General features: G+C 38.7%; 2 protein-coding genes across 5 annotated transcripts in view; one reads left to right on the forward strand and one right to left on the reverse strand.

Moving 5' to 3' along the window:
• The window catches only part of SMAP1 (small ArfGAP 1), a 160748-nt gene extending 134745 nt beyond the window's left edge, over positions 1 to 26003 (forward strand). For all 3 annotated transcript variants that reach the window (XM_045543817.1, XM_045543818.1, XM_045543819.1), the window contains 4 exons: positions 17472 to 17596; positions 21853 to 22024; positions 22905 to 23209; positions 25034 to 26003. In XM_045543817.1, the coding sequence (XP_045399773.1) occupies positions 17472 to 17596; positions 21853 to 22024; positions 22905 to 23209; positions 25034 to 25168 (737 nt within the window). In that variant the 3' untranslated portion in view covers positions 25169 to 26003. The remainder of the gene's footprint in view (positions 1 to 17471; positions 17597 to 21852; positions 22025 to 22904; positions 23210 to 25033) is intronic.
• Positions 25746 to 26592, reverse strand: part of B3GAT2 (beta-1,3-glucuronyltransferase 2) — a 65174-nt gene continuing 64327 nt past the window's right edge. Inside the window, exon 4 of one of the 2 annotated variants that reach the window (XM_045543820.1) lies at positions 25746 to 26556. In XM_045543820.1, the coding sequence (XP_045399776.1) occupies positions 26470 to 26556 (87 nt within the window). In that variant the 3' untranslated portion in view covers positions 25746 to 26469. The remainder of the gene's footprint in view (positions 26557 to 26592) is intronic. The other variant, XM_045543821.1, reaches the window with a different exon arrangement.

Consider the following 26592-nt stretch of genomic DNA (forward strand, 5'->3'; position numbering starts at 1 on the left):
TTTTCCATTTGTGTCATCTCTGATTTCTTTCCTCAGTGTTTTATATTTCTCCTTGTAGAGATATTTCACCTTCTTGGTTAAGTATCTTCCTAGGTATTTTCTTCGTAGCTATTGTGAATGGAATTGGGTCTTTGATTAGACTCTCAACTTGACTGTTATTGGTATATAGAAATGCTACTAATTTATGTACATTGATTTTTTAACCTAAGACTTTGCTGAATTTATCAATTCCAGAAGTCTCTTGGTGTGGAGTCTTTGGGGTTTTCTAGACACAAGATCATGTTCCTTCTATGCCTAGTTTGTTGAGGGTTTTTATCATGAAAGGGTGGTGGATTTTATTGAATGCTTTTTGTGCATCTGTTGAGATGATCATATGATCTTTGTTTTTGCTTCTGTTTCTGTGTTGAATCACATTTATTGATTAACGTATGTGAGCCATCCTTGCAACCCTGGGATGAAGCCACCTTGATCATGGTGGATGATTTCTTTGATGTGCTGTTGAATTCACTTTGGTAGCGTTTTACTGAGGATTTTTGCATCTATATGCATAAGGAATATAGCTTTCTTTTCTGCTGTGTCCTTTCCTGGCTTTTGTATCAGGGTGATACTGGCTACATACAATGAGCTGGAGAGAATTTCCTCCTTCTTGATATTATGGAATAATTCTGTAGTATGGGTACCAGCTCTTCTTTGTAGCATTCGCCTGTGAATCCATCTGGTCTGGGGTTTTTTTGTTGTTGCTGTTGCTGTTGCTGTTGGAAGATTGTTTATTACTGCTTCAGTCTTGCTGCTCATTATTCATCTGTTCAGGAGTTTGCTTTCTTCCTGATTAAGGCTTGGGAGTTTTTGTGTTTCCAGGTATTTGTCTGTTTCCTCAACATTTTCCAGTTTATGTGTGTAGAGATTTTCATAGTATTTGTGGATGATGTTTTATATTTCTGTGGTTATCAGTTGTGATGTCTCCTTTTTCATTTCTGATTGAAGTTATTTGGGCTTTTTCTCTTCTATTCTGGTTAATCTAGCAAGAGGTCTGTTGATTTTGTTTATCTTTTCAAAGAACCAACTTTTTGTTTCATTGATCCTTTGAATTATTATTTTTTGTTTTGTTTTCCATTTCATTTAGTTCTGCTCTGCCCTTAGTTATTTCTTTTCTTCTGCTGGCTTTGGGTTTGGTTTGCTCTTCCTTTTCTAGTTCCTTGAGATTTAACATGTGGTTGTTAATTTGTGATATTTCTCATGTAGGCATTTAAGGCTTTGAATTTTCCCCTGAGGAATGCTTTTGCTGAGTCCCATAGATTTTGATAGCTTGTGTTCTCTTTGTCGTTCAGTTCAAAGAATATTTCAATTTCCATCTTAATTTCATTCTTGACCCAATAATTGTTCAGCAGCAGGTGGTTTGATTTCCATAACTTTGTGTAAATTTGAGTGTTTCTCTTGGAATTGATTTCTAGTTTTATTCTACTGTGGTCTGAGAAGATACATGTTATGGTTTCAGTTTTTTTGAATATGTTGAGACCTATTTTGTGGCCTAAGATATGACTAGTCTTGGAGAATGTTCCATATGCTGATGAGAAGAATGTATATTCAGTAGTTCTAAGGTGGAATGTTCTATAAATGTCTGTTAGGTCCATTTAATTTAGAGTCTAGTTTAAGTCTATTGTTTCATTATTTGCTTTCTGCCTTGATGATATGTCCACCTCTGACTGTGGGGGGTTGAAGTCCCCAGCAATTATGATGGTGCTGTTTATTTCTTTGCTTATCTTTAGTAAAATGTGCTTGATGTATCTAGAAACTCCTATGTTAGGTGCATATATATTTAGAATTGTTATGTTGTCTTCTTGAATTGCTCCCCTTATCATTATATAATGACTCTTTTTGTCTTTCTTTATGTTTTATTAATTTATTGATGATTTTACACTGGTGGGTATCTCCTGTGGTGATCTGTGTGTAATGCAGTTCTGAGTATTTCCTATAGGGCCGGCCTGTCCATGGCAAATTCGCTCAGTGTTTGTTGGTCTGGAAAAGACTTAATTTCTCCATCAATTGTGAAACTTAGTTTTTCAGGATACAAAGGCTACCAGTTGTTCTGTTTTAGAAGATTGAAGATCAGGCTCTAGTCCCTCCTGGCTTGTAACGTTTTTGCTGAGAAGTCTGAAGTTAGCCTGATGAGTTTTCCTTTGTAGGTTAGTTGTTGCTTTTGTCTTGCTGCCTGCAGAATTTTCTCCTTCATTTTGACTTTGGCCAGGTTGATTCCTGTGTGTCTTGGAGATGTCCTGTTTGCTATGACTCTTCCCAGTGTTTGATGTGTATCTTGTATTTATCTGTATGTCTAAAACTCTGGTAATACCAGGAAGTTTTCCTCAATAGTTCCCTCAGATAGGTTTTCCATGCTTTTACCTTCTTCTTCTTCTCCGTCAGGGAGACCTATAATTTGTATGTTAGTTTGCTTCGCATAGTCCCATATCTCACTCAGTGATTGATCAGGCATTTTTATTCTTTTCTTTGCCTCTTTGAATGACTGGATTAGCTCAAGAGCCTTGTCTTCAAGCTCTGAGATTCTCCCTTCTCCTCAGTTTAGTTTGTTGTTGAAGCTTTCTGCTGTATTTTGAAATTCCCTAAATGAATCTTTCATTCTTTAAGTTCTATGATATCCTTTCTTATGTTGTCTAGTTCTTTAGCAAATTTTTCATTGATTTCATGAAGTGTTTTTTTTTTGGCTTTTTTTGGTAGGTTTTCAAGGTTCTCTTAAATTCCATTTATCTTAGTTGCCATTCATATTCTGAATTCCATTTCTGTCATTTCAGCAATTTCCTTTTGGTTGGAGTTCACTCCTGTAACGCCATTGTGATTCCTTGGTGGTGTTGAACTGTTTTGTTTTTTCATGTTGCCAGGGTTCTTTTGCTGGTTTCTTCTCATTTGACTCTTCTTCTCTCAGTTCTGGATTAATAGGATTTCAGGGCACCTGTTCTCCTTTGCTTTGAACTTTCCTGTTTAGTTAGGGGAAGGGGAGGACCCTAGGTGGAGCTTTTGTGTCCTACTCTGGAATGTTGACCTGTCAGGCGAGGGGCAGGTGCACTGAGAGCTTGTAGAATAGCTGTTCTGTTTTGACCCGTTCCTCTGTGATTGAGCCAGTGTTGGATGATCTTTGTGTGGGGTAGAGGGTTTTCCCCTGCTTGTTGTTAGGAGTTTGAGTTGGGATGGATGCAACCCTCTCCATGGCAGCTGTTGTTGTGGGGCATTGTTCTGGTTGGGGCACCCAGTGGAAGTGACAGTGGCAGCTGGGTGAATCTATTTAGGCGCAGTGATCATGGGTGACTATGCTGTGGTCATTTGTAAAAACCAGGTCCAGGAGTAATGGCCACTCAGAGCTGGGGGTGGGCACTGGATGTCAGGGAGGTTCTGCTGGCCCAGCAGCAGTGGTAGAGACTCGAGTTGGGTGGGGTCTTGGGGCCCAGGCATAACTCTGGAATCTTAGGGGTGGAGTTGTAGGCCTGGTAGGGGCCCTGGAGCTACAGGGGCAGAGCCTCAGGCTCAGGCACAGTGAGAGCTTCAGAGCTGGATCTGGGCATTATGGGGGCAGAGCCACATAGATGGAGTGGCTATTCTGCCAGCATGGGGACTGTGGATGCCCAGTCATGCAGGCTGGGGTTTGACTCAGTCACCCAGGGACTGCGAAGGCGTGCCTGAGCTGCTGGTTGGCTGAGCTTCTCCCCTCCCCACCTAGGTCCTGCTGAGGCAGTCACCCAAGGCTTCCCTGTTGGGGCCTGTGGCATCTGAGGCTCCTCCTCTGCTAACATGGGAGAGGTGCAGGAAGAGGGAGTGCTCTGCCCCCAGTCTCAGGGCACAGCATGGGGGAGCGTCTGTTCTGTCTGCTCCCTCCCTGGCCTGGCTTGCATGATGTGAAGGCTACTGCTGGAAAGCTGAGTCCCGAGCAGACCTGGCGCCATGCACCAGAGCTATCAGGATGTCATCGACTGCAGAAACCCAGGATCAGCAGCCACCAGATCTGTGCCTACGCCTGTTTTCCTGTGCCATGTCTCTGCACAGACTCTGAGCAGCTCCTGGGTCAGCCCAGAGGTCTGCAGTTGAGGAGGGAGACCCCTTCCACCTTGAGCCACCTGCAACTTTTATTCCTCTCCTAAAAAGAGCCTGCTCCTGCAGGCTGCTTCTATTCTGCTGTCTCCCCCTACCCCTAGCAGGGTGAATTATATTGGGGCCTCCAACTTAATCTCTGAGATGGTGGGTGGTGCTTGTGAGTAAGAATCTGCCACACCCTGTTTGATTGAGCCAGTAGATGCTGTAATGAGCTGTACAGTTGTTCTCCCTATCAGTAGTTGGTGCTTACAGGAAAGAGCCAGCTGCATTGTTGTTCTTTGGTGCCTGTAATCGGCTCCAGCCCCTCAGGAGAACTCGAATGCTCTTGCAGTGCGAGGGACCCTGGAGCTCCCAGAGGATTGCCTGTTCTCCACCACAGCAGAAGTAGGTCCTAGGCATCAAAGGTCAGCTCCCAGGCCGCCGGGGAAAGCCGCTGGGAAGCGGGCTGAAGTGGCCTCACCAAACCAGAAGGGCTTCTCATGGGGAAGTGTCCATCTGTAGTTCACCAGCTCGCTATCCGGAGTGAGTTCCACTCCTCTCCCTCTTCCCTTGCCCTGTGATTCTCCTTGCAGTGTCTGGTTGCAGACGGGCACCCCGACTTGCTGAGCTCGTCTGCAGTGGCGTGCGGGTTGGGACTTCACTACCCTAGGTCCCGCCCCAGTCGGAATGCCCAGCTTTCCTGTGGGGGCTGGGTGTTCCACCAGTTGGCTGCAGCTTGGACCCACACAGGCACAGAGTTGTGTGTGTGTCAGAGGCAGACTGCTGAGGCTGTCTGGAGGGTGGCATCCTCTCAGTGCCCTGGAGAGCATCTCACAAAGAATCAAGTAATCTCAGTGATTTAAAATCTAGCTCAGGGGTGTAGTCATGTGTTTCTGTATTCACTGTTAAAATTGATTTGATTTTATCTATTCTTTTTTTCCCTATTCTTATCCTTACTTCAGGGAAATTTCTGCCTAAACATTTAATAAATGTTACTTCAAATTATTTTAAATAGTGAATTATATAGAGAAGTAGATAGAAATTCCCTCAGCTTTTTATTAATTGAAACACTCAAAGGAACATACAGCTTTGGGCACAAGTTTATGAGAAAAGTTTGTAAATTTTGGTTTCCCTGTTCATGCCTGTGTTCAGGAAATAAAGGTTTTAACGTATCATGATGGTCAAGACAATGCTAGTGAAATGTAGCTATCAGTACATAACCCATTTGATGACTAACAGCATATATCCAGTTTTATATAATGGGAGATATGAATATGTTATCCTTTTTCCTTCAAATACGTTTATTTCAAAAAGATTTTCTGGACAGAAACAAACTAAAGAATAAAGCCTACAGAAAACACTCTACTTACCTTTATAGCAGAAAATTCCTACAGAGAAATTTCTAACCATTTCTCAAAGTCCACATGCTATAAAATAAAACAAGTTTGGGAATGAGATGAATAAAAGAATGCCATATTTGGCAGCAGTGGTCCTAGTGGTCCACAGTTTCCAGTGGTCCTGGGAAACCACCAATATCGTAGAGCTACGTATTTGACCAGATCTGGAGGATGCTTGTGTGGTTGTGTGCACATCCCCCTTTTTTGGGGCGAGGAGTGAAGCGGGGGGAAGACTATAGCAGAAGTGCCCAGGAAATTTTATAGTCTGTTATGGTTTTCTGATATGGTTTAAAACTATTTAACAACTTGTATTGCTTCTGTTCAGAAGAGTATGCTCAGTGTTCAACTTGTATTGCTTCTATTCAGAAGAGTATGCTCAGTGTTATTCTTAATATGAACTATTATTATCCTTTCAGAAAGGAGGTCTTAAGAATTATGTGTGTGTGTGTGTGTGTGTGTGTGTATGTGTGTGTGTGTAATCACACTGTGTAGGAAAGAAAATGCAGGTGGGTGAATATATCAGTATAAGGGAACCTGGCAATGGGCAGATACTTGCAAGTGGTCCTGAGTCCATGCTAGGGCAGTTGGAGAACTGGTACCAGACACAGGTGGAGGAGGAGGGGGCTTGATGATATCACAAACTTTAGAAGGTAGCAAGAAGGGGCAGCTTCTGGGTAGTTTTGAAACAGCACAGAAACCTCCAAAAATGTGCTGGTGGATAAGACATCAAAGAGAAAATAGTTAGGTGTTTAAAAGAGCAAAAATGACCTGTGCATGAGTCTACTTCAGACTGCTAGTAACAGAAAGCCTGAAAATGGCTTAAACGTAAGCACACTTAATTATCTCACTGGATGAGAAATCTGGAGGCATGGTGGTTTGCGGCTGTGCAGTGGTGAAACAGTGAGGTCAGGGGAGTCAGGTTCCTCTTTCCTCCTTCCCATTCTGCCACCCTCTTCACAGCACTGGCTTTTCTCTGTAGTCTTGTCCCGTCCTGATCAATAAGTGGATGGTGCATCTCCCAGCATCCCATCCGCATGGGACTACACCCAAAGGGTGGTTGTTCTTCATCAGTTTCTTTTCTCAGGAAAATTTTTCCCAGAAAATTCTCCAGCAGAATTCCCAGGGTGTGCTTGGTCAGAACCTGGATTTCAGGACCTGACTCTAGTTGCAAGAGAGGCTAGGAAAACAGTATTCAGTGTGTACAGTGGAGGTGGGCTTTGCCAGCAAGAAGTACCCAGGTGGGGCCTTGGCAGTCTGTAGCATCTGGCACAGGTGTCGTTCATCCTTACAGCAACTCTTTAGGGTAGAGAGTATTTTGTACACACACACACACCCTTTTTCCTTTTTTTTTTTTTTAAACAGACAATAAAACTAAGCTAACAGAAATTAACTTCAAAGACACAACTACTGTATAGTAGAACCAGGACTCAAACCTAGATCTGTCTGACTCCAAAGTCCAATCTCAGCTCTTAAGATGAACCAAAGTATGAATAAGTTGTTCAACTAATTAATTAAATTATCTTAAGAAACAGATAATGCTAACTATGTGCCAGGAACTATTTTGAGTCCTGACAGATATGTATTCATGTATTCATTGAATCTTTACAACAGCCCCAAGGTTGGTACTACCATTTCCATTTTATAAATGGAAAAAACTGAGGCACAGAAAGGTTAGGTGAATTGCCTGAGGTCACACAGCTAATAGGTTATAGAACCAGGATTTGGACCAGGTAGTCTGGCTCCAGGGCTTAATGTTCTTAACACTGTGTTGAGCTGTGATAGAAAATAAAACTCTAACAATACCAGGTGAGATTGTACCACACAAAGTAGACATTGGACCCACTTGTCAGATCAGTAGATGGCAGTATTATGGCATGAGGGGAATACTGGATTTAGAGATAATACCTGTGTTTTGTCTGACTTCTAGCATCTTTGCTTTGGAGATAGAAATAAGAACCCTTGTGTGGTTGATGACCAAAATAAATAGGGTGCTTTATGTGAAGCATCTAGTACAGTAAGTTGCACACAGTCCTGTGCTGAGACTATAACCTGGACGCTAGGTCAGAAGAGATCAGTAAGAGGTAGTGCAGGCCTTTGAAGGGGGGTGTAGAGCAGGGACTCAAATTATGCTGAGTAACATAGGAATAAGACTCCTGCTGGGTTATTCCTCAAATAGCCACTACCATTGAGAGAGAAAGAGGGAGACAGATGGAAATAGTGATTACAAAGCATGCCTTTTGGCCTATGGAGGATTTGCAGCTGTCTAAAAGAACTGAGGAAATTGGGTTGCCTCAGAAACCTAGTTTATCACCATTTTTTAAACATTTAAAAAGAAATTTGGTTTTATATTTATATATTTTCTATCTTTTGAGGCTATAAAATGGTATAGAGATATTTGAGAGAGAGAGATATATTTAAACAATTCTATAAAGTTTTTTCCTTACACCACTTCTCAGCAATCTCAGACAGCAGCTTTAAATCAATGTGTGCCTGTCTTCTGAAAGATGATAGCACCACAGGGCTTCCCCCTACACAGCATTGTAATGCCTATTCATAGGAGCATCCCCTGCTCAGAAGTTGGCCGGATTGTAGGAATGTGCAGAAGTAGATTGTCCTCCTGGGCTTGAAAAGGAGGGACGAACAGAGCCAAGAGGATTAGGATCATCTTTTAAGGCCATGTCTGTCTTTTTAGCAAATTAGCCTAATACCAACTGTTTAGTAATAAGAAAAGTTAACTAAAAAATAAAAATAATTCCACCTAACTCCCAGGTACTTTATTTTAAAACATTTGAAAACAATATAAAGCTTGAAAATTTTGATATCCTTCCAATGGACATTTGTAACTGTGGATTTACAAAGTAAAACACATGGAAGTTTATTTGATTTCATAAATCAAGTCATGTATTTTAATATAAAAGAATTCCAAATATCATTTTTACTAAGAAAAAAACTTTAAATGATTTCTTCAGTAGAAAACAAAAAGCGTTCTTTGATCAATGTGAAAATTTAGAAAGCTTTAAGAAGTTTTGCCATTAAGGAGAGCATGCATCACTGCTTCTCATGGAAAGCAGCCTTCTTTAAACAATGCTGTTTCCACTTTAAATTCATCCCTGCTTATGATGACACCTCACTAGTTACCTAAGAAGAATTAGACTTGGCAGTTCTCATTGTAGCAAGGGTGTACTAAAGGCTGAATGTTCACGCTCAGTCAAAAATGATAATGAAAAACATAACATCCATTTACTTATCACATTCTTATCTTCCTAAAACTAGATTAGTAATACATAAAATCTCATGTTGCTCTTTGACATTTTAAAAATTATTTGTGCAAATAGATTATGACCAGCTAATGCCTCTGACATTCAAGTAAAGGAAGAATTCAATTAATATTTATTGAGGACCAGCAGAGTTCATGGAACTCTAGTAAATACCAGAAAATGCAGCTCTGGAGGGGACTGGAGTTGCAGTCTGGAAACTGAAAGACAAGAGAATTATCACTGAGGGAAGAGATGGTAGTATGTAAGAGAATTGGTTGTGAGAATTCAGTTTGAAGTCTGGATTAATGCTAAAAATTTTTAATTGAAATTTTATTTTCCTTAATTCAAAGGTTAATTTTCTTGCTGTGTTGCTAGTTAGAGCAGAATCAGATAAGTTTATTTTGTACTATGCAAACATATTTCAAGTATAAATCTAATGTTTTATGGAGATCATCTTTAGAATGAATAACAGTTGGAAAAGATAACTAACTACCCAGATAAGAGTACCTTACTTTTGTAGGGCATTTTATGATTTAAAACCCATCTACATCTTGTTGAACAGAGAGCCTTGGAGCACCTCTCAGGTGCTATGATAGGACAGTTGGAACGTAACAGTAGGAGGACAGGACGTGGCTCCAGCCAGCGAGGCGGCAGGTGTAGTGGTGCTGTGGCAGCAGTGATGCATCAAGCTGAGGACAGAGTGACTGTGGAGACACATTTCTGATTTAGAGAGAGAACCCTAGCCTTACTGTAATCAGTGAACTGGAGAGGGGAGGCCCTGGTATAGGGATTCCAGTTAAGAAGCAGTTGTGACATCATGGGCGCATAGTTGCATGGAAGCTGTGGCTATGAAAACAGACAGGAAGAGGAGCCAGCTCAGGGTGTGCCTGCCCAATCTAAGTATATTAAGATGTCATGAAAAACTGAAACTGAAAAGGGTAAGGTGCTTGGGAAGGCCACCCCTTTGCAGCCCCTGGATTAGAGAAACATTTGGGAGGCAGAGTCAGTAGGCTTGAGTGACCAGATGTGGGTGGTATGGCCTGCAGTGGGAGTCGTGCTGGGTATTGTGGGCAGGAGTCATGCATTGCCTCAGAAGGGAGCCTCGCCAAGTACTGTGCCTAGGCTGGGTAGTAAAGCCAGCCCGTCCTCAAGGTTCTCTTTTAGGGAGATAAGTCGTTGGCCATGTAAACTATTTCAACCGTGGGTAGGGAATGGGAACCTGTTTCTGCCCAGAGGTTAACAGGAAAAATTTCTCAAACTGGTTCTAGCAGTTGGGTTTTCCAGGTGTACCAGCCAGACCTCTCTTGAAATTCTAGGCTTACGGTGCACATTCCCTTGAAGTGATGTACAGATTAAATTGAGGTACTTTATGTAAAGCATTGATCTTAGTACTGGGCACATAAAACTTAAAGAAATAAAAAAAAATTAGTGTTTAAACATGTATTAAATTGTAAAGTGTTATATTCTTATTTCCTTTCAGTTTATAAATTATCATTCATAGGCACTTGGAATGAACCAAAACGAAGACACTAAATATTGTCTAAAGTGCTTAGTTCATCTTTTTCTGTTTTGTATTATTGGTGTCAGATGAGTTCTGGTATAGTCACAGTTAATAGAATAGAAAGGCTCCTCACCACATTGAGGATTTCTAGGTGACAGAGACTGGCCTCCAAGACTTTTGTCATATTTGAAATGTTATCTTCTTTCTAAGCATCTCTGTATCTTGGTGTGAAGTAGGCCAGTGAATGCATGCTGGGCATGCCTTATGTTCATGTAAGATGTAGCACTGATTTTAACATTTTTTTTCTGTAGCTCAAAACATTTTAACTTTTTCCTGTCAATTTCTGGTATGTGTTTAAAACAGTCATCTCCCAGCTCAATTCCCAAGTAAATGCCAGCCTGAAATCTTAAGGTTTAAAAGAGAATAGTTGCCCACAAGCCACTGACTGTAGGTTTGATGCCTTGAAATCCCTTCTTCATTTTACTGCATTGTCCTAATTTCTTCTGTTTGCTCATTGCCTGTTCAAAGGGTCCTTTGTGCTTCATTATTGTTCTTTATGATGTTGTCCCCAGCTAAATTTCTTCCGTTTGCCTTAGGCTTTTCTTGTACTCTGGAGCTCCCATTATTTTTATTGTCCACCAACTACTGTTTCTGCATTCTGATTAAAGGGAGCTGCTGTCTGCTCCCACCACTGTTCTGTAGCTGAGCAAGGAACACACACAGTAAGGTGCATGTCAGTGGTGGATTCTGATTAGTTTGCAGAGACATCACCTTATCGGCCCCCTTATCTCATAGAAGGCACTGTGTGGTTGTTCTGAGGTCCTCTCCACCCTGAAACAGGAAGTTTCCATTTGTCTGGATGTGTGTGCGTGTGTGTATGTGTGTGTGTGTACAAGCATGCACATGCGCAAACAAGACATAATCCATCCCGATTTAAATGTTTTTCTTAAATTATGGTGATTTAAACTATTAAATTTGAATAAGCCTTATTCTTTCTAAATTTCTAAGTTACCTATCTGAAAAACTATTTTCAATGTCTTCGCGTTCTGTTGCCTTTGTGGCCTCTGAGCTTTTATTCAGTCAGCAAGAACCATGTTGTTAGTGGGCTCTTGATCAAAAGGATGCATTTAATTCCCAGGGATTTGTGAATACTCTCCATTGACCAAGGGCTGATTATATCCCATATAGGTGCTTCCCTCAGTCCAGTTTGCTCATCGATGACCATATCCTCTGGTTTCCCTCCCCGTAAATTGAGAAGACATAGGAGTTGGTGAAAGGAGAGGGGAGAAGATGAGGACGTGTTGAAGTTCTATGCCAAATGATTTTTGGATGGTTATGTCACTGCTTCTGAAACTTAGTGCAAATAATTACCAACCATTTAAAAGTTGGTTTTCAATTTCCAGAATTTTAAGTGATTTCTTTGTAATTAGGTACAGTTGTAATTACATGGCTTTCGATGAAATGTGGTTTGAAGAAAACTAGTCTAGGGGTCAGAAGACTCTATTCTAGTACAAGTTTTGCTGCCTAGATGAGTGACACTGAGGAAGTCCTTCAATCTCTCTGTGCCCTAGTTTCTGTAACTGGAAATAGTGGAAGGAGATGTCCTTGTCATCTTTCCTGGGGACAAAAATGATAACATGTAAACATTCTTTAAAAACATCCAGGATAAATGTGATGTTTATAATTGATGGTAATGATGAGTCTTTAATTGTCGTTTTTAAATACAAAAAGTTAAAAACACAGCTACCTTAAAAATGAATTGAAACAATCCTTTTTAAAGAATGTGTTTAGCAAGCCAAATGTAGTATGTAAAATTAGCAAACATTGAAACCCATTGGGAACTTGTATTTACTGATTTTGCAAGGCTGAGTAGTTTTCATTTAGGTTAAGAATTTGTTTTTCAGCAATTCTGTGAATGTATAGCTTTGGTAGTAACTGGGAAAATTGATGAGAATAAAATCCAGAACCCTTTGTTAAGGAATCACGTGGGGAGAGGACTGGGGTAGAAAGAAAAGAGGGGCAAATATGTTGTAGGTGTGAGAACAGAGAGGAATCACCTGTGCCCATCACAAGGCAACTGTATAGAGGAAAACTTTGGTCAGGCCTGGGGTGAGGGGAAGTTCCTTACCTCAGGTTTTTGGAGTTATGAAAAAATTTTCCCTAGTCAATTGAAAATAGTGTCAACCTTGCCACACAGATCCCTATCTCTAAGCAGGCGCTTCCTCAGTCTCATTCTAAAGAATGTCAAAGCCCCTCAGACTTACACTGTGAATTGACTTTCATGATAGCTTCATTAACCATGGTAGGTGGTTATAAAGAGAACAGACTTTGTTGTTTGTGTGAAATGCCCGAGATTTCAAGAGGTCAATTTTAAAGTATTAATTGAAAAGCACACACACAGAATGAGAGAATGGAGCTGTTTACAGTGCAGTGGCAAAAAACAGAAGTCATGTTACCTTGCAGTGAAGGGATTTGAGCTGTGTAGACTTAATGTAAAGGATTGTTGATGTTCACTGTTCTATTTTTGTAATGGTGAAAATCTGGAAACTACCCAAATGCCCATGAATCACAAATTGAATAAGTAAGTTATTATAAGTCCATATAAACCCCCCACTTACATAGATTTATGTAAAGAAGACTTTTTGTATAGTCCAATATACATTGTTTTAAAAATTGTGATAAAAGACACATAAAATTTACCATCTTAAATATTCTTAAGTGTACAGTCAGTGGCATTAAGTACATTCACACTGTTGTGCAACCATCACCACTATCCATGGTGGGGACTTTTAGTTTCTTCATTTTTGGATGGTTTGGATCTTTTACAAGAATGTGTTGTTTTTGTAGTGAAAAATGAATAAGATTGCAATCTGAGGCTTTGTTGTAATTCTGTGACACTGGGCAAGTTGTCATCATATATGTGATCCTAAAGGGTGTGAAGGGTAAAATAAGACTGCAAAAACCAAATAATGTGCTGTATGTTGTTTTACAGGTAACATACTCACTAGATACTGAATAGGGTTTAGATGTAAAAGTATAAATAAGTTAATATTCTAAGAGAGTATAATGTACTATGTAGAATAGACTCAAAATTTCTGAAAGTATGGTTTATAAAAGTAATGAAAACGTATCATTTGCTCATAGTGGATGAACCTTGTGGTTTCTCACAAAGTGCATTCTGGGCACACTAGTATTCGGTGAACTAGATTGACATGTGCTGTGGTAAAAACTGATAGTATTTTCTCAATTCACCAAAAAAATTAAATGAACAGTATTTTCTCATGTTAAAGTTTTTTTTTTTTCATAAATGTATCCTAATTGTTTGGGTTTGCTATTGCTTTAAAAAACAAAAAAAAATTTAACTGAAAAACTGAACATAGTTGCTTATATTCAGCTTCTCAGCTTTTTTTTTTTTTACTTTTGTTTCTTTTCATTATAGTATATTTTGTTTTAGAGGACATGTGCTTCTGTTTGTAAGTTTATATATACAATAGTTATATTTTCTGCTAATAAGTGTTTCCTCATTCATATGATAGAATTAAACATGTCTAGTTGATGGGGTTGTTTGCCTATCCACCACTATGTACCTTATGGGTTAAAGCACTATGGGCTTACATGTCATTATTTGGGTTTCTTTACTGAAATGCTGTAAATACCACAAAGAAGGTATTCCCTTAGTGTTTTGTGTGTGTGTGTGTGTGTGTGTGTGTGTGTGTGTGTTTGTGTGTGTTTATTTTGAGACAGGGTCTTGCTCTGTCACTCAGGCTAGAGTGCAGTAGCATGATCACAGTTCACTGTAACCTCGAACTATTGAGCTCAAGTAGTCCTCCTGCCTCAGCCTCCCAAGTGGCTGGGACTACAGGTGTGTGCCACTATACCTGGCTAAATGTTTTTATTTTTGGTAGAGACAGGTTTCGCTATGTTGCCCGGGCTGGTCTCGAACTGCTGGCCTCAGTGATCCTCTTGCCTCAGCTTTTTGAAGCACTTGGGATTACAGGTGTGAACCACTGTTTCTGGCCTAGTTGTGTTTTAAATCTAGAATACCTTGTCCTTTTAAAATATAGCTTTATTTATGGCTAATATTTACATGATGGACTACACATCATATAAATGGAATGTGGAATGAACTGGAAAAAAAGTAGCTCTTTAAAGAGGTCTTACTTCGAAATGAATGTTGCCATTTGAAAGGGTTAGAAACTATTGACACAGTTTTGCCATCTTAATGGTAGCTTGTTTTTGCCAGTAGAGAAGAAGCCTGGAGTGAGTAGCGATGAAGTTACAAAAGGTGTTTTCCACAGCTTATTGAGAATTGAATATTTTTCCTTGCAAGAAGTGGTCCAAAGGCTGTAAGAAGTGGTAGTCAGTTGGTGCAAGGTCTGGTGAATACGGTGGATGGCAGAGAGTTTCCAAGTTCAGTTTCTGTAGTTTGATCAGCTTTGTTTGTGCAACATGTGGTCAAGCGTTGTTTTGCAAGAGGATTGGCTTGTCTTGATTGACCAATCTCAGCTGCTTAATCACAAGCGTCTTCATCATTTTGCCCAACTGGTTGCAGTAGACATCCACTGTCATCGATTGATCAGGTTTCATAAAGCTGTAGTTGATAATACTAGTGCAAGACCGCCAAACAGACACTGTTAGCTTTTATTGATGAATATTCAGTTTGGGACTGTGTTTCAGCACTTCATGTTTATCCAGGCATTGTGCTGAACACTTGTGATTGTCAAAAAGAACCCATTTTTCATCACATGTAACAATACGGGGTAGAAATGCTTCACCTTTGTGTCGTGACAGCAAAGAAAGGCAAGCTTCGAGACAATTTCTCTTCTGCCTCTCGTTTAATTCATGAGATACCCATCTTCTTTACCTTGCCAATTTGTTTCAGATGGTCCAATGTTGTTGGAATAGTAACGTCAAACCTTGCTGCTAATTCACATGTAGGTTGTGATGGATTCGCTTCACTATAGCTTTCAGCTCATCATTATCCACCTTAGTCTTAGGTCGCCCACGTGGCTCATTTCCAAGATTAAAATCATCAGAATGGAACTTTTCAAACCATCAACGTACTGTGCATTCATTAGCCACATCCTTCCCAAACACTTTGTTGATATTTCTAGCTGTCTGCACTGCACTGGTTCCACAACAGAACTCGTATTCAAAAATAACACGAATTTTTGATTTATCCATGGTTTCGTAAAAATTGCTCTAAAAAATTTTGAAAGATAATCACAAGGCAAAATATGCGTTTTAAAGACCGAGGATGTACCTTCACAATACAAATAAAAGAAGTGTCAAAGTGAAATGTCAGGAATATCAACTCTCAAACTTAGTACTTAAGGAAATTGGACATTTTATACTTAACCTAGTAATTCTTTTAATAGTTGTATCTTAAAACAGTTTAAAATTCTGTATATTATAAATTATAATCTATACATTATTGCTTCACCTTTCAATGTCCATAGTGATTGATATAGATATAATGTGTAATACATATATATATGTAGTAAGCATATTTCTTTTTTATGGTTATGATAATGTGGTATCACTGAAAATGGCTTGAAAAGTACTTGCAGTTGATATCTTCCAAATTAACCTAATTTTGGTTTCAAAACACTCTTTTATAAATTAAATAGTAAAAAAATATTTTATTGTGACCATTCGTTGATAATTCTTTGTAATTCATTGAAGCTTATACAGGGAAATAGAAGATATCAATTTTTGTAGTTATACTTGGAAAAAGAGAAGAAACCTGTGAGTTTTTGTGGATTGTGGTATAACTATGCATGAGGTAGTAGACCTTCCATAAAATTTGTCTAATATTTGAGTACCTACTTTGTGCGAGACATCCATTCAATATTGAAAAGAGTTCTAAAGATGACTGATTTAACTTTGAAGAGAGTATAGCGTATCAAAAGAGAGATCAAATGAGATTGTAAATTGTTCAGATAGAAGATTGATTAGGAGATAAGTCCCAAGAGATTGTAGTTGTGATGCTCTGGACTGTTACTTGGTTGTGGCCATAGAAAACTAAACCTTACGAGATGTGCCACTCCCTGGAGCGCCATACTTGCAAACTTTCTCCACTGTACCCTACTCTAAACTCCCACTCCTTACACCTTGTAAATTGTTCACTAACATAAAAAGGGGATATAAAATAAACTTTTTTTTTGAATTTTTGAAGTTGAAAATTTTTAAAACTTTTTTTTAAAAATTGAATTTTTAAGTAGGAAGCTTAGAGTCCCTTTCTCTGTACAGTTCAGTGGGTTGGTACGGCCATCACTAAAGGTGGCTATGCTTGAATAAAGAAAGGGTTTATTTCAGTTTTATGGATGTTTCCTGTAGAATCCGCTTAAATGTATTTTTTTCTATCTAGGCTTTTTTTCCTTATTGTGACTTTAAAATACAATATTTCAGACATTTTAAATCATCTGGCCGGGCATTGTGGCTTATACCTGTAAACCCAGCACTTTGGGAGGCTGAAGCGGGAAGATCACTGTAGGCAAGGAATTTGAGACCAGCCTGGGCAAAATAGCGAGACCCCATCTCTACAAAAATTTTTTTTTTTTAAATTAGCCGGCTGTAGTGGTGAATGCCTGCAGTCCTAGCTACTTGGGAGGCTGAGGCAAGAGGATCACTTGAGCCCAGGAGTTTGAGGTTGCAGTGAGCTGTGAATGTGGCACTGCATTCTAGCCAAGGCAATAGAGCGAGACCCTATCTCAAAAAAAATCATCAAAATTTATTTGTAAGGTAGGTAGAAAGGAAATGATCTCTAAAACACGCACACCCACACACATACTTAATGGAGGAGCATTATTTATAAGCCTGGTATCAAATTCTACCTTAACCACTTATCTCAAAAGTAGTATCTATCTCAAAAGGTGAGCTAATATATGTAAAGTACTCAGAACAGTGCCAGGCACATAAGAAGTGCTATAAAAAGTTTGTGATCCTGTTATTAAAAAATCATGATATAGAATAATATGAATAGTTTGATACCATTTTTTAAAAAGGAGGTTTGGATATATACCTAGAAACCAGTGGATAAGAATATTTCTGGGACAATACAACTTCTGGAAATGATTTCTTTGGGAAAGGAGATAGATACTGGAGAAGGAGGGAGACATATATTTCATCAGCTTTTGCGCTCCCCCCCCTTATTAGCATATATTAATTTTTAAAAGTAATGCCATATTTTAAATAATTTAAGAGACTCTAACTTACGATAAGAATCTACATTCTTTTCAGATGGCCCTGCTGAGGCACCAGTGACCAATGGAAACACAGCAGTGCCAACCCTGAATGATGATCTGGACATCTTTGGACCGATGATTTCTAATCCCTTACCCGCAACTGTCATGCCCCCAGCTCAGGTACGTGGTAAGAATATGATTTTATATGGTCACTGCTTGTTTCCTTTTGGAAAAGTTTTGAAATTTCAATTTTGAAAGAATTATTTCTGAACAGCCACTGATTTGAGAGCCTCCTGTTCTTTAGGGCAGGGCTTTGCAAGCTAAACCTGCAGCTCGTCTTTGCAAATAAAGTTTTATTGGCACACAGCCACTCCCACTGGTTTCAGAGTTGAATTGTTACAACAGGGACTGTATGACCCACAAAGCCTAAAATAATTCACTGTCTTTAAAGTTCTAACCCTTGCTTTAGGAAAATAACAGTGTTTAAAATGAACAAGTGGAAAAAGTCACACTACCTTAACTTTACCTGAGATAAACAAAGTCACTTACTTTGGATATTTTAAAAGTATTATGGTAAAGAAATTTTGTATTGCCTTCTCAACATTACATGGAATTTCTATAAGTTGAAGATATGAATGTTCAGGAAGCAAGTTACTCTTAAGCAAACAACATGCAGATTCTATTTTAAATTTATACTTTACAAATAAACAACTAGTTTGTTTCAGTACAGCATAATTTTTGAGATAAACTCTTTCCTTTTCTACAGGAAAACTTAGCCAAATCTGAATTGTTTCGATAGAAAATTTTAATAAAAAGTCTTATTAAGAAGACTAACAATCTATTTTTCATACACATATTTATTGTTATAATGATAGTTATTGTATAGTTACCACTAGAATTGAACAAGTAGATTTCTTAGGAATATTTTTAAATGGATCTTTATCAAAATTATCTGTAGTAGTAGTGCTTATTTTCAGCAAAGACGGCTTATTTTATGGCTTTGCCCCTTTTCCCCCTCCCACAGCACAGAAGGACTAAGTATTGTTACTGTTTCAATTAATTAGCATTAATTACCTTATGAATTTGTGCAGACATGTGCCAACAAAAAAATTATCTAATATTGTGACCTTAGAAAGAAGTATTTAGGATCTTTGACAGAGTATGAAAAGCAATTTATTTTGGTTTAGCATTCTAGTTGAGGCTGTTATATTTGCTAGACTTCTTTAGATTCCCCTGGGGTGTGAGAGTTGCTTTGCAACTGCTTACAGAATTAGACCCCAGCTCTGAGGCTTCAGTGTACTTCACATATTCTGTTCAGTATCAAAGCAGAAAGTGGCACAATGCAGACTTCATTTAACCTTTTTTTTTGGAGAAGGTGTCTCACTATATAACCCAGGCTGGTCGTAGGCTTGAACTCTTGGTCTCAAGAGATCCTCTCGGCCTCCCAAGTAGCTGTGACTACAGATCCACCCCACCATGCTCAGCTAACTTTTTTTTTGTTTATTTTTAGAAACAAGGTCTCGCTGGGTTGCCCTGGCTGGTCTTGAACTCCTGCCTCAAGCAATCCTCCTGCCTCAGCCTCCCGAGTAGCTGGGACTATAGGCGCATGCCACCACGCCAGGCTCATTTAACTCTTAAGTAAAAAGTAGTGCCATGAAAAGGAGTGTGGGGTGTAGCTCCTGGATTTTGGAGGGTTAGGACTGGCCTTCATACTGTGGGCATTCTGACCAGTACCTGGGAGAATAATAGGCTTAATTTTTTAAATCATATCTCATTCTTGGAACATTGTTTTTGGATGAAAATTGTGCCAGTTAGATTGAGCCCTGTAAAATATTTGGTGAACAGAATTATAGTTCATCTACATATAATGATTAAAATCCAGACATATTTACAAAATAATGCCTTTGAAAATGGAGGGGGCTGCTGAAAATATAGTTTTTATATATATATTGGTACTATGTAATTTACTAATTTTGGAGGGTTTTTAGTATGTGAAATTGAGCTCAAACTAGTTTGGACACCAAGATTATGAATTATTCTGAACCCTGTATTCTTTCATTCCTGGTGTTTTTTCTGAGTATGTATAAATGCTAGTAAAGGATTCTCTAACTTGTGAATATGAATTAGATTGATTTTATCATCTGCTATGTGTGTCTGGAATCTAGTCTTCCCTAAAGGGAGTTAGAAATACTCAGCTGACAGGAGTGTACATGTGTATTGGGGTCGGGAGAAACAGTTTCAGAATTCCCAGTGTTGATGTGGAGAAACTCCTTTCCTGTCCTATCTTTCATATACATACACTACCAGTATCTAGACCTGCACTAGTGCTGAGTCCTGTCCTTGCTTGGTTTATCTCTGGAAGCCCAGAAGACAGAAAGCCTTTGGTTAGAGGCCCTGCAACTTCCTGAAGTGCAGAATGACACCCAAATTTGTTCTCCTTTTATCCTGGGGTTGTAGCACTGGCAAATGGAGCTCCAAAAAAGTAAATGGACATTTGAGTGCTTAGTAGCCCTGCTGTTTGTTTTGGCCATTTTTAGACTGTGTCCATGTTGTAGATGTTACATCATCAGAAGAAACATACATGATGTTTAGAGTATGTGAATACTAGTCAGGCTGCTCCAGTATGAGATTGGACTCATAGCTTCCCCTACCATTTTGGGTTTTCTTATAGTTCTCTCTCATCCACAGGGAATAGATCCTTGGATTTTCAGCGGATTCTTAGATTGAAGAGAAACTAAAAATGATAAAAAGACCACTTAGGGATATAGTTGCTTTGTTAATATTAACAATAAACACTAAGTACTTAGCCCAGCCATTGTACAAAATACTTCTTGTGGTCATCAAGCTCATGCCTATTCTATGGGGGAGACTGGAAAAGTTAAGTGACATGTCTAAAGACACACTGTAGCAACTCCTGGCAGGCTGGCTCCAGCCCATGCTCTTAGCCTCTGTGACCTGCTGTTGCTTCATTGGTAGCTTAGATATATTTTATTCAAGGGCATTGTTAAATTTGATATTCCATCATGTCTAATTTCTTACATATTTCCGCATTCTTGCAAAATTAGGTGGCTTTTTTAACATCTCATAATTCTTGCTTAATTAGTCATAATGGATTCAAAATTTTGCTCTGCTTAAATTGGTTTATGAGTAGAATGGATGGCAATTTATTGCATGATGTTCTAGCTAGGACATTAAATGTTTGAATTTAACTTCTACTTGCTGCTCACTTTATTCTACGGTTTGAGAAGAATCTTAGCCAGCTTTTACTAGTCTTAGAATTCTTTGAAACTCTTTTGATATTTAAAACAAGTCCATATAAACAGATGTGAATGTGATTGAATATTTTATGACTGCAGAGATCATTAAGGTTAATAGTTGTGATTGTACAATACTATCTGTGTGCAAGATATAGGTGATTAAGTGAACATTTTTGTGTTATATTAAATATCTACAGGTTTATTTGTATTTATGTTCATTTGCCCCCTTATCCAAAAATGGAGTGCAGGATATGGTTGAGAGTGCAGGTGGTTGAATTTTTGCTGTACTTCCTTTCTGGATAGATTAGAAGCATTCTAATGTTGTGGTTAAAACTTACCTAGACTAGGTCTATAAATCTCTTATGATGCAGCTTTTTATAATAAGAGACAAAACCTTTTAAACCACAGAAGGACCCTCTTGCAGTCTGCTGTAGTTGTAGAAATGTTCTTTATTCCAAGGGTACCAGTTCCTTGAAGCAGTAGTTGCCAAGGAGTGCTGGCCCTCAAGACAGCAGCCACATAACTATTGTTGAACCCATTGTGTTCAGGAGTGATGAGCAAAAATGTGGTGTCAGCCTAGTTTGTAAATGCAGTTTATTACGAAAGAGCTTCATCTACCTCTTTTTTTTTTTTTTTTTTTGAGACAGAGTCTCGCTTTGTTGCCCGGGCTAGAATGAGTGCCGTGGCGTCAGCCTAGCTCACAGCAACCTCAAACTCCTGGGCTTAAGAGATCCTACTGCCTCAGCCTCCCGAGTGGCTGGGACTACAGGCATGCGCTGCCATGCCCGGCTAATTTTTTCTATATATATTTTAGTTGGCCAGATAATTTCTTTCTATTTTTAGTAGAGACGGGGTCTTGCTCTTGCTCAGGCTGGTCTTGAACTCCTGACCTCGAGCGATCCACCCGCCTCGGCCTCCCAGAGTGCTAGGATTACAGGTGTGAGCCACCGCGCCCGGCCCATTCATCTACCTCTTTTACATTAACAGATTCAAAGTAAGAAACATTGTGCGCCTTTGACTCTAGATGTTTGTGTGTGGGCTTATCCTCTTGAATGTTAGATACCATTTTACCTTCTGCAGTTGTTTGTCTAATTTTATAACTTTATTTGGATTTCAAGTTACAGATGAGCTATGCTTTACTATGCAGAAATCAACCCCTTATTTTGGTGTTTGTCTCAGGGGACGTCCTCTGCATCAGCAGCTGCTGCCCTTTCTACAGTAACATCTGGGGATCTGGATCTATTCACTGAGCAAACCACAAAATCGGAAGAAGTGGCAAAGAAACAACTCTCCAAAGACTCCATCTTATCTCTCTATGGTGCAGGAACCATTCAACAGCAAAGTACTCCTGGTAATTACTTTTGAAATCTGCTTTCAATGAATTGTGACATTACTAGAAATACATCCATTGTAATTATAATAATATAAATTATATTTCTTCCCTATTTTTCCATATAGTGGGTGTTTTTGTTGCAGTTTACACAACTATGAAACTGAAATGAACAAAGCGTTAGAATTAAAAAGAACATGTACAGGATTCACAAAACTTTATTCATTTAGAATTAACAAGCTGTTCACATATCACTTAATATTGTTTCACAAGCTTATAGGACATGGATAATCTTTGAAGAATTATTGAAATTTTATTTGTATGAAGTTTATGACTTTGTATACAGTACATTTTCTTTGCAGGTAAACAATAAACAGTCTGAATTATTACATTATTCCAAAAAAGTTTGAAATTTTTTTGTAATTAGAATGACATACTAGCATACCATTTGTTTACAATTTTAATCTGTTAGACCATTTTCTCTAAAATAATGAGCTGCATTTCACATATGAGCTAAAATTGTATGATAACCCAGCTACTTCCATCAAAGCCAGATACAGTCAACTCTCACTTGCCTATTGGGAGACCAGTGGTACAAATCAGCAGAAACAGCATATAATCTCATGCTGTGTAGTTTGATCTTCACAATACTTTTATATTTCTTAGATTTACTCAGGTTGTTAACTGATTTGCCTGCGTTCTGAAAATAATCAGCTCTGAAGGTTTAGGTGTGGGCTGGTCTGGGCAGTAGGAGCAGACTGGAATTAAAATGTTTGTTTGCTATGGGTAGTTCAGAAAGACAGTAATCCTTTTTCTCTGACTGACTATGGTGGTGAGTGCAGCTATATGCAATAGCCCTGTTTTCTTCATTCATTTTCTTCTCATGGTTCTTGTGATGCAGGTGTGTTTATGGGACCCACAAATATACCATTTACCTCACAAGCACCGGCTGCATTTCAAGGTTTTCCATCAATGGGTGTACCAGTGCCTGCAGCTCCTGGCCTCATAGGAAATGTGATGGGACAGAGTGCAAGCATGATGGTGGGCATGCCCATGCCCAATGGGTTTATGGGAAATGCACAAACTGGTGTGATGCCACTTCCTCAAAATGTTGGCCCCCAAGGAGGAATGGTGGGACAAATGGGTGCACCGCAGAGTAAGTTTGGCCTGCCGCAAGCTCAACAGCCACAGTGGAGCCTCTCACAGGTAGGGGTCATTTACTCTCCAATTTCTCCCAAATCAAAGAAACCAGATTTATTTTCTAAATGGTTTTATTTGTTTTTAAATCTAATAATCTGGCAGAAAGAATTCTAAGAGTAATGTTGTATAAGGTCAAAAGTGTTTATAGATAGTAGGAAGTTGTGTTGAATAGAAATATAATATGCCATCCCTATTTTTAGAGTATTCTGTAAAGAAACGTTAAGTATTTTTCATTTCAGATTGTAACACAACCGTACTGGTGAACATCCCTAATCTGTTTTGTCAACAGCTCGAAATTATCTTGGGCATCATGAGAGACTCCCTCTCTGACACCAAGCTTTACCCAGCTGCCTGGTGGGGTATTTTTTTGGTAACTTTCACGAATTAGAAAGAAAATCCAGTCTCCTATTCTCAAAGCACTATTAGGTTTAGGCTCTCTTCCAGGTCATATGGTTACTTCCCATAGATTTGTAAAAATTCTTTTTGTCCAAAAACCTTTGTAAAGTTGTATTTTCTTTTTACATAGCTTTTAATGACTTTTTTATATTTAAAAGAGTACCCACTGGCTCAAGAATTCCCATAAGGTATGAACAAGTCCCTGTTTGTCTCAGACATTCCTTCATGTTATAAAATCCTATTTCTACCTAAGTTAGAGTGAAAAGGTGACATTTCTCTAGCTCCTTAGGTTCATGCTCCCAGTCTTCTTCCTTTTACATTTCCTCCAGCATTTCGGTGATCTTGGTTTCTGCTTGGTCAGTTGTTTTACCCTGAGAGTGTTCATAGAATGATTTCTAACTAACATTAGCAAAATCACTGTATATCCCATGAATACTCCAAGTTATTTTTGCTGTCACCATTTACAGGAATATATCTAAGACATTGGTGTCTATCCTTTGGGAATCTCAAAAATTGTTAAGTGTCACATGTCAGTCACAGCTTTTATGTGGCCACAGTGCTGAAGCACACCCTGCTCAAATTACCGTGCTAGATGATAACACTGGCTCTTACTGCAGATAGTGCAGAGGGGTGATGCTGTTCTCCAGCACCCTGTCAGTAGAATCTGGTGGCCGATGACAGGGGGTTAAAAATCCTTTAGTGGGTATGAAGATGTGATCTGCCCCTTCACTTATGCCTGATCAGTGATGTCTTTCAAATTTTGTTAAGAATACAGTCTAACCCTGAGCACAGGTTTTGAACCCACTTTGTACTTTACATCGTGCCTTTCCTTCACTTTTCACCAATTTTGGAAGTAAGAGAACCACAGAGTTAAGATACTTGTATATATTTGACTCTGATCTGGAAGAAAAATACATGTAATATATTTTATAGCATATAATGAAAATTAATTTTAGATGTTAGATCAGCAAAAGAAAAAATGTACATTTTTAATATTTAGAAAGTATATAGAGCCATTTAAGATTTTAATAGAGAATTAGTCCTTAGTAGTTAAAGCACAATATCCTAGTGCAGTTGAAAGTTAGAGTAATGGACTCATTTTATAATATAATCATATACCCAGATACAAATTCAAAGATTGCTTTGGTAGTTTTTTTCAGCTGTGGTTAATCTTTAGGGATAAGAAATTGAATCTAGAAAGTCAATAAATATGATTGAGATCACTTTATAGGCAGTGCTAAAAAGTAGAAGGAAACAAAGCTATTTGTTTTCCTATTTGCTTTCTTTAAAAAATATTTGTATGGTAGCCTGCTTTTTACTCTAGTGCTTTGACTAATTTTCACATTAGTGAAAAAATACCCAACTGCGGCTAAAGAAGTAAGAATTAAAAGTGAAGGAAAGCCTCTTAAACTAAGCCTTTTCTGTGTTTCACAGATGAATCAGCAAATGGCTGGCATGAGTATCAATACTGCCACCCCCGCGGCGGGTTTTGGCCAGCCCCCTACCACAACAGCAGGATGGTCTGGAAGCTCATCGGGGCAGACTCTCAGCACACAACTGTGGAAATGAAAACTGAGATACAAGTGTCATCCAGAACTACCACCTGACATTCCTTGCTAAAACGCATCTAGTTCCCCTGTTTATTCATGTACATATATTTTTTTTTCTTTTTACCCATTTGTTCACATTAAGAATTATCTGATTGACCGTGTTGGTCTGTACTGATTAAATTTGATGTGGTGAAAAGCAGGTTGATAAACCATTTTATGTCAAAAGCAGCTTTGCTCATATTTCCCCTGATTTCATAAACCACCATTATTTGAGAAGCTGCTCAGTCAACTTGCATAATCAGTTTTACTCTCAATAAAATTATAGCTCTAATGTTTGCATATAAGGGAAGTAGTTATCATGTTAGTAATACCTCTAACAGTATAAACCCCACCCCCCAAATTAGCCAGTAATCCTGTAGGAAGGTACTGTACTGTATGATCAAATGTTTAATCATATAAATAGAATGTAAATGTATCACTGAGCACTGTTTTCTAGTGTATCAAAATTCTTTTATTTCATCATTCACTCCACTGTGCTGTTGTTATGATGTGCTTAACAGGGAACATGGTTAGTGAAAGGAAGATAAACCTGGATGTTACTACAAAACTTAGTTTAACGAATGTTTAAAGAATACAAATTTTATCTGCCTCTCTTGTAATTTGGATCTCGTCTTATGTACATAGTGCTAATATGAAGACCTTTTTCTGCACTACATGCAAACAGGGTAACTAAAACAAAGCCACTTTGAATCCTTGAAGGTATATCCAGGTTTATGACAGTAATTGTGTTTACATTTTATGGTGCCTAGTATTGACAAAATGTTATTTCCCTATATTAAACAGATGAATCCATAGACCTTTTCAATTGTGGGGTTTTTATTTCCTATGATGTATACTGCCACCAGTCTTCCAAAAATTACTTAATGTTGCAAAGTCAGGAATTGGGAACGTTTACCTGATAAAATACCTCTCATCTTGTTTCTAAAAGCTGTTCAGTGCTGCCAAATTGAGGGGGAGGAAGAAAGTGTAAGATACTCAGAATAGTATCCTGCAGTGTCATATGACTGTACTATACAAAAATCTTCCAATTTAGTTGTAGGGAAAACATGCAGAACAAATGAAGACAAAACATACGTTTTGTACCATCCGGTTAGCTTCTGTTAACTGACAAGCACTGTTTACACAGATGTCCATCAGATGACAATAAAGGCTGTTGTACTGAAGTAAAGTGAACAATACCTGAATCTCTGCAGCCTAAACTCCAAACATCCTCGTCCACATCCTTTGGCCAGGCAAACTGCACCAGTTGTTGCTTTGATTTTATACCTCAATTTTCACTGTGTCCAGGTGGTACTTTGGCTCGTTGGCGAGATTAACCTTCTCTGTCCGAGTGTGCCACACGAGAACCTAAAAGAGAGGGAAGTATGCTAAGTAGCACACTCT

This window comes from Lemur catta, chromosome 2 (genome assembly GCF_020740605.2).
Source record: "Lemur catta isolate mLemCat1 chromosome 2, mLemCat1.pri, whole genome shotgun sequence".
NCBI lineage: Eukaryota > Metazoa > Chordata > Mammalia > Primates > Lemuridae > Lemur > Lemur catta.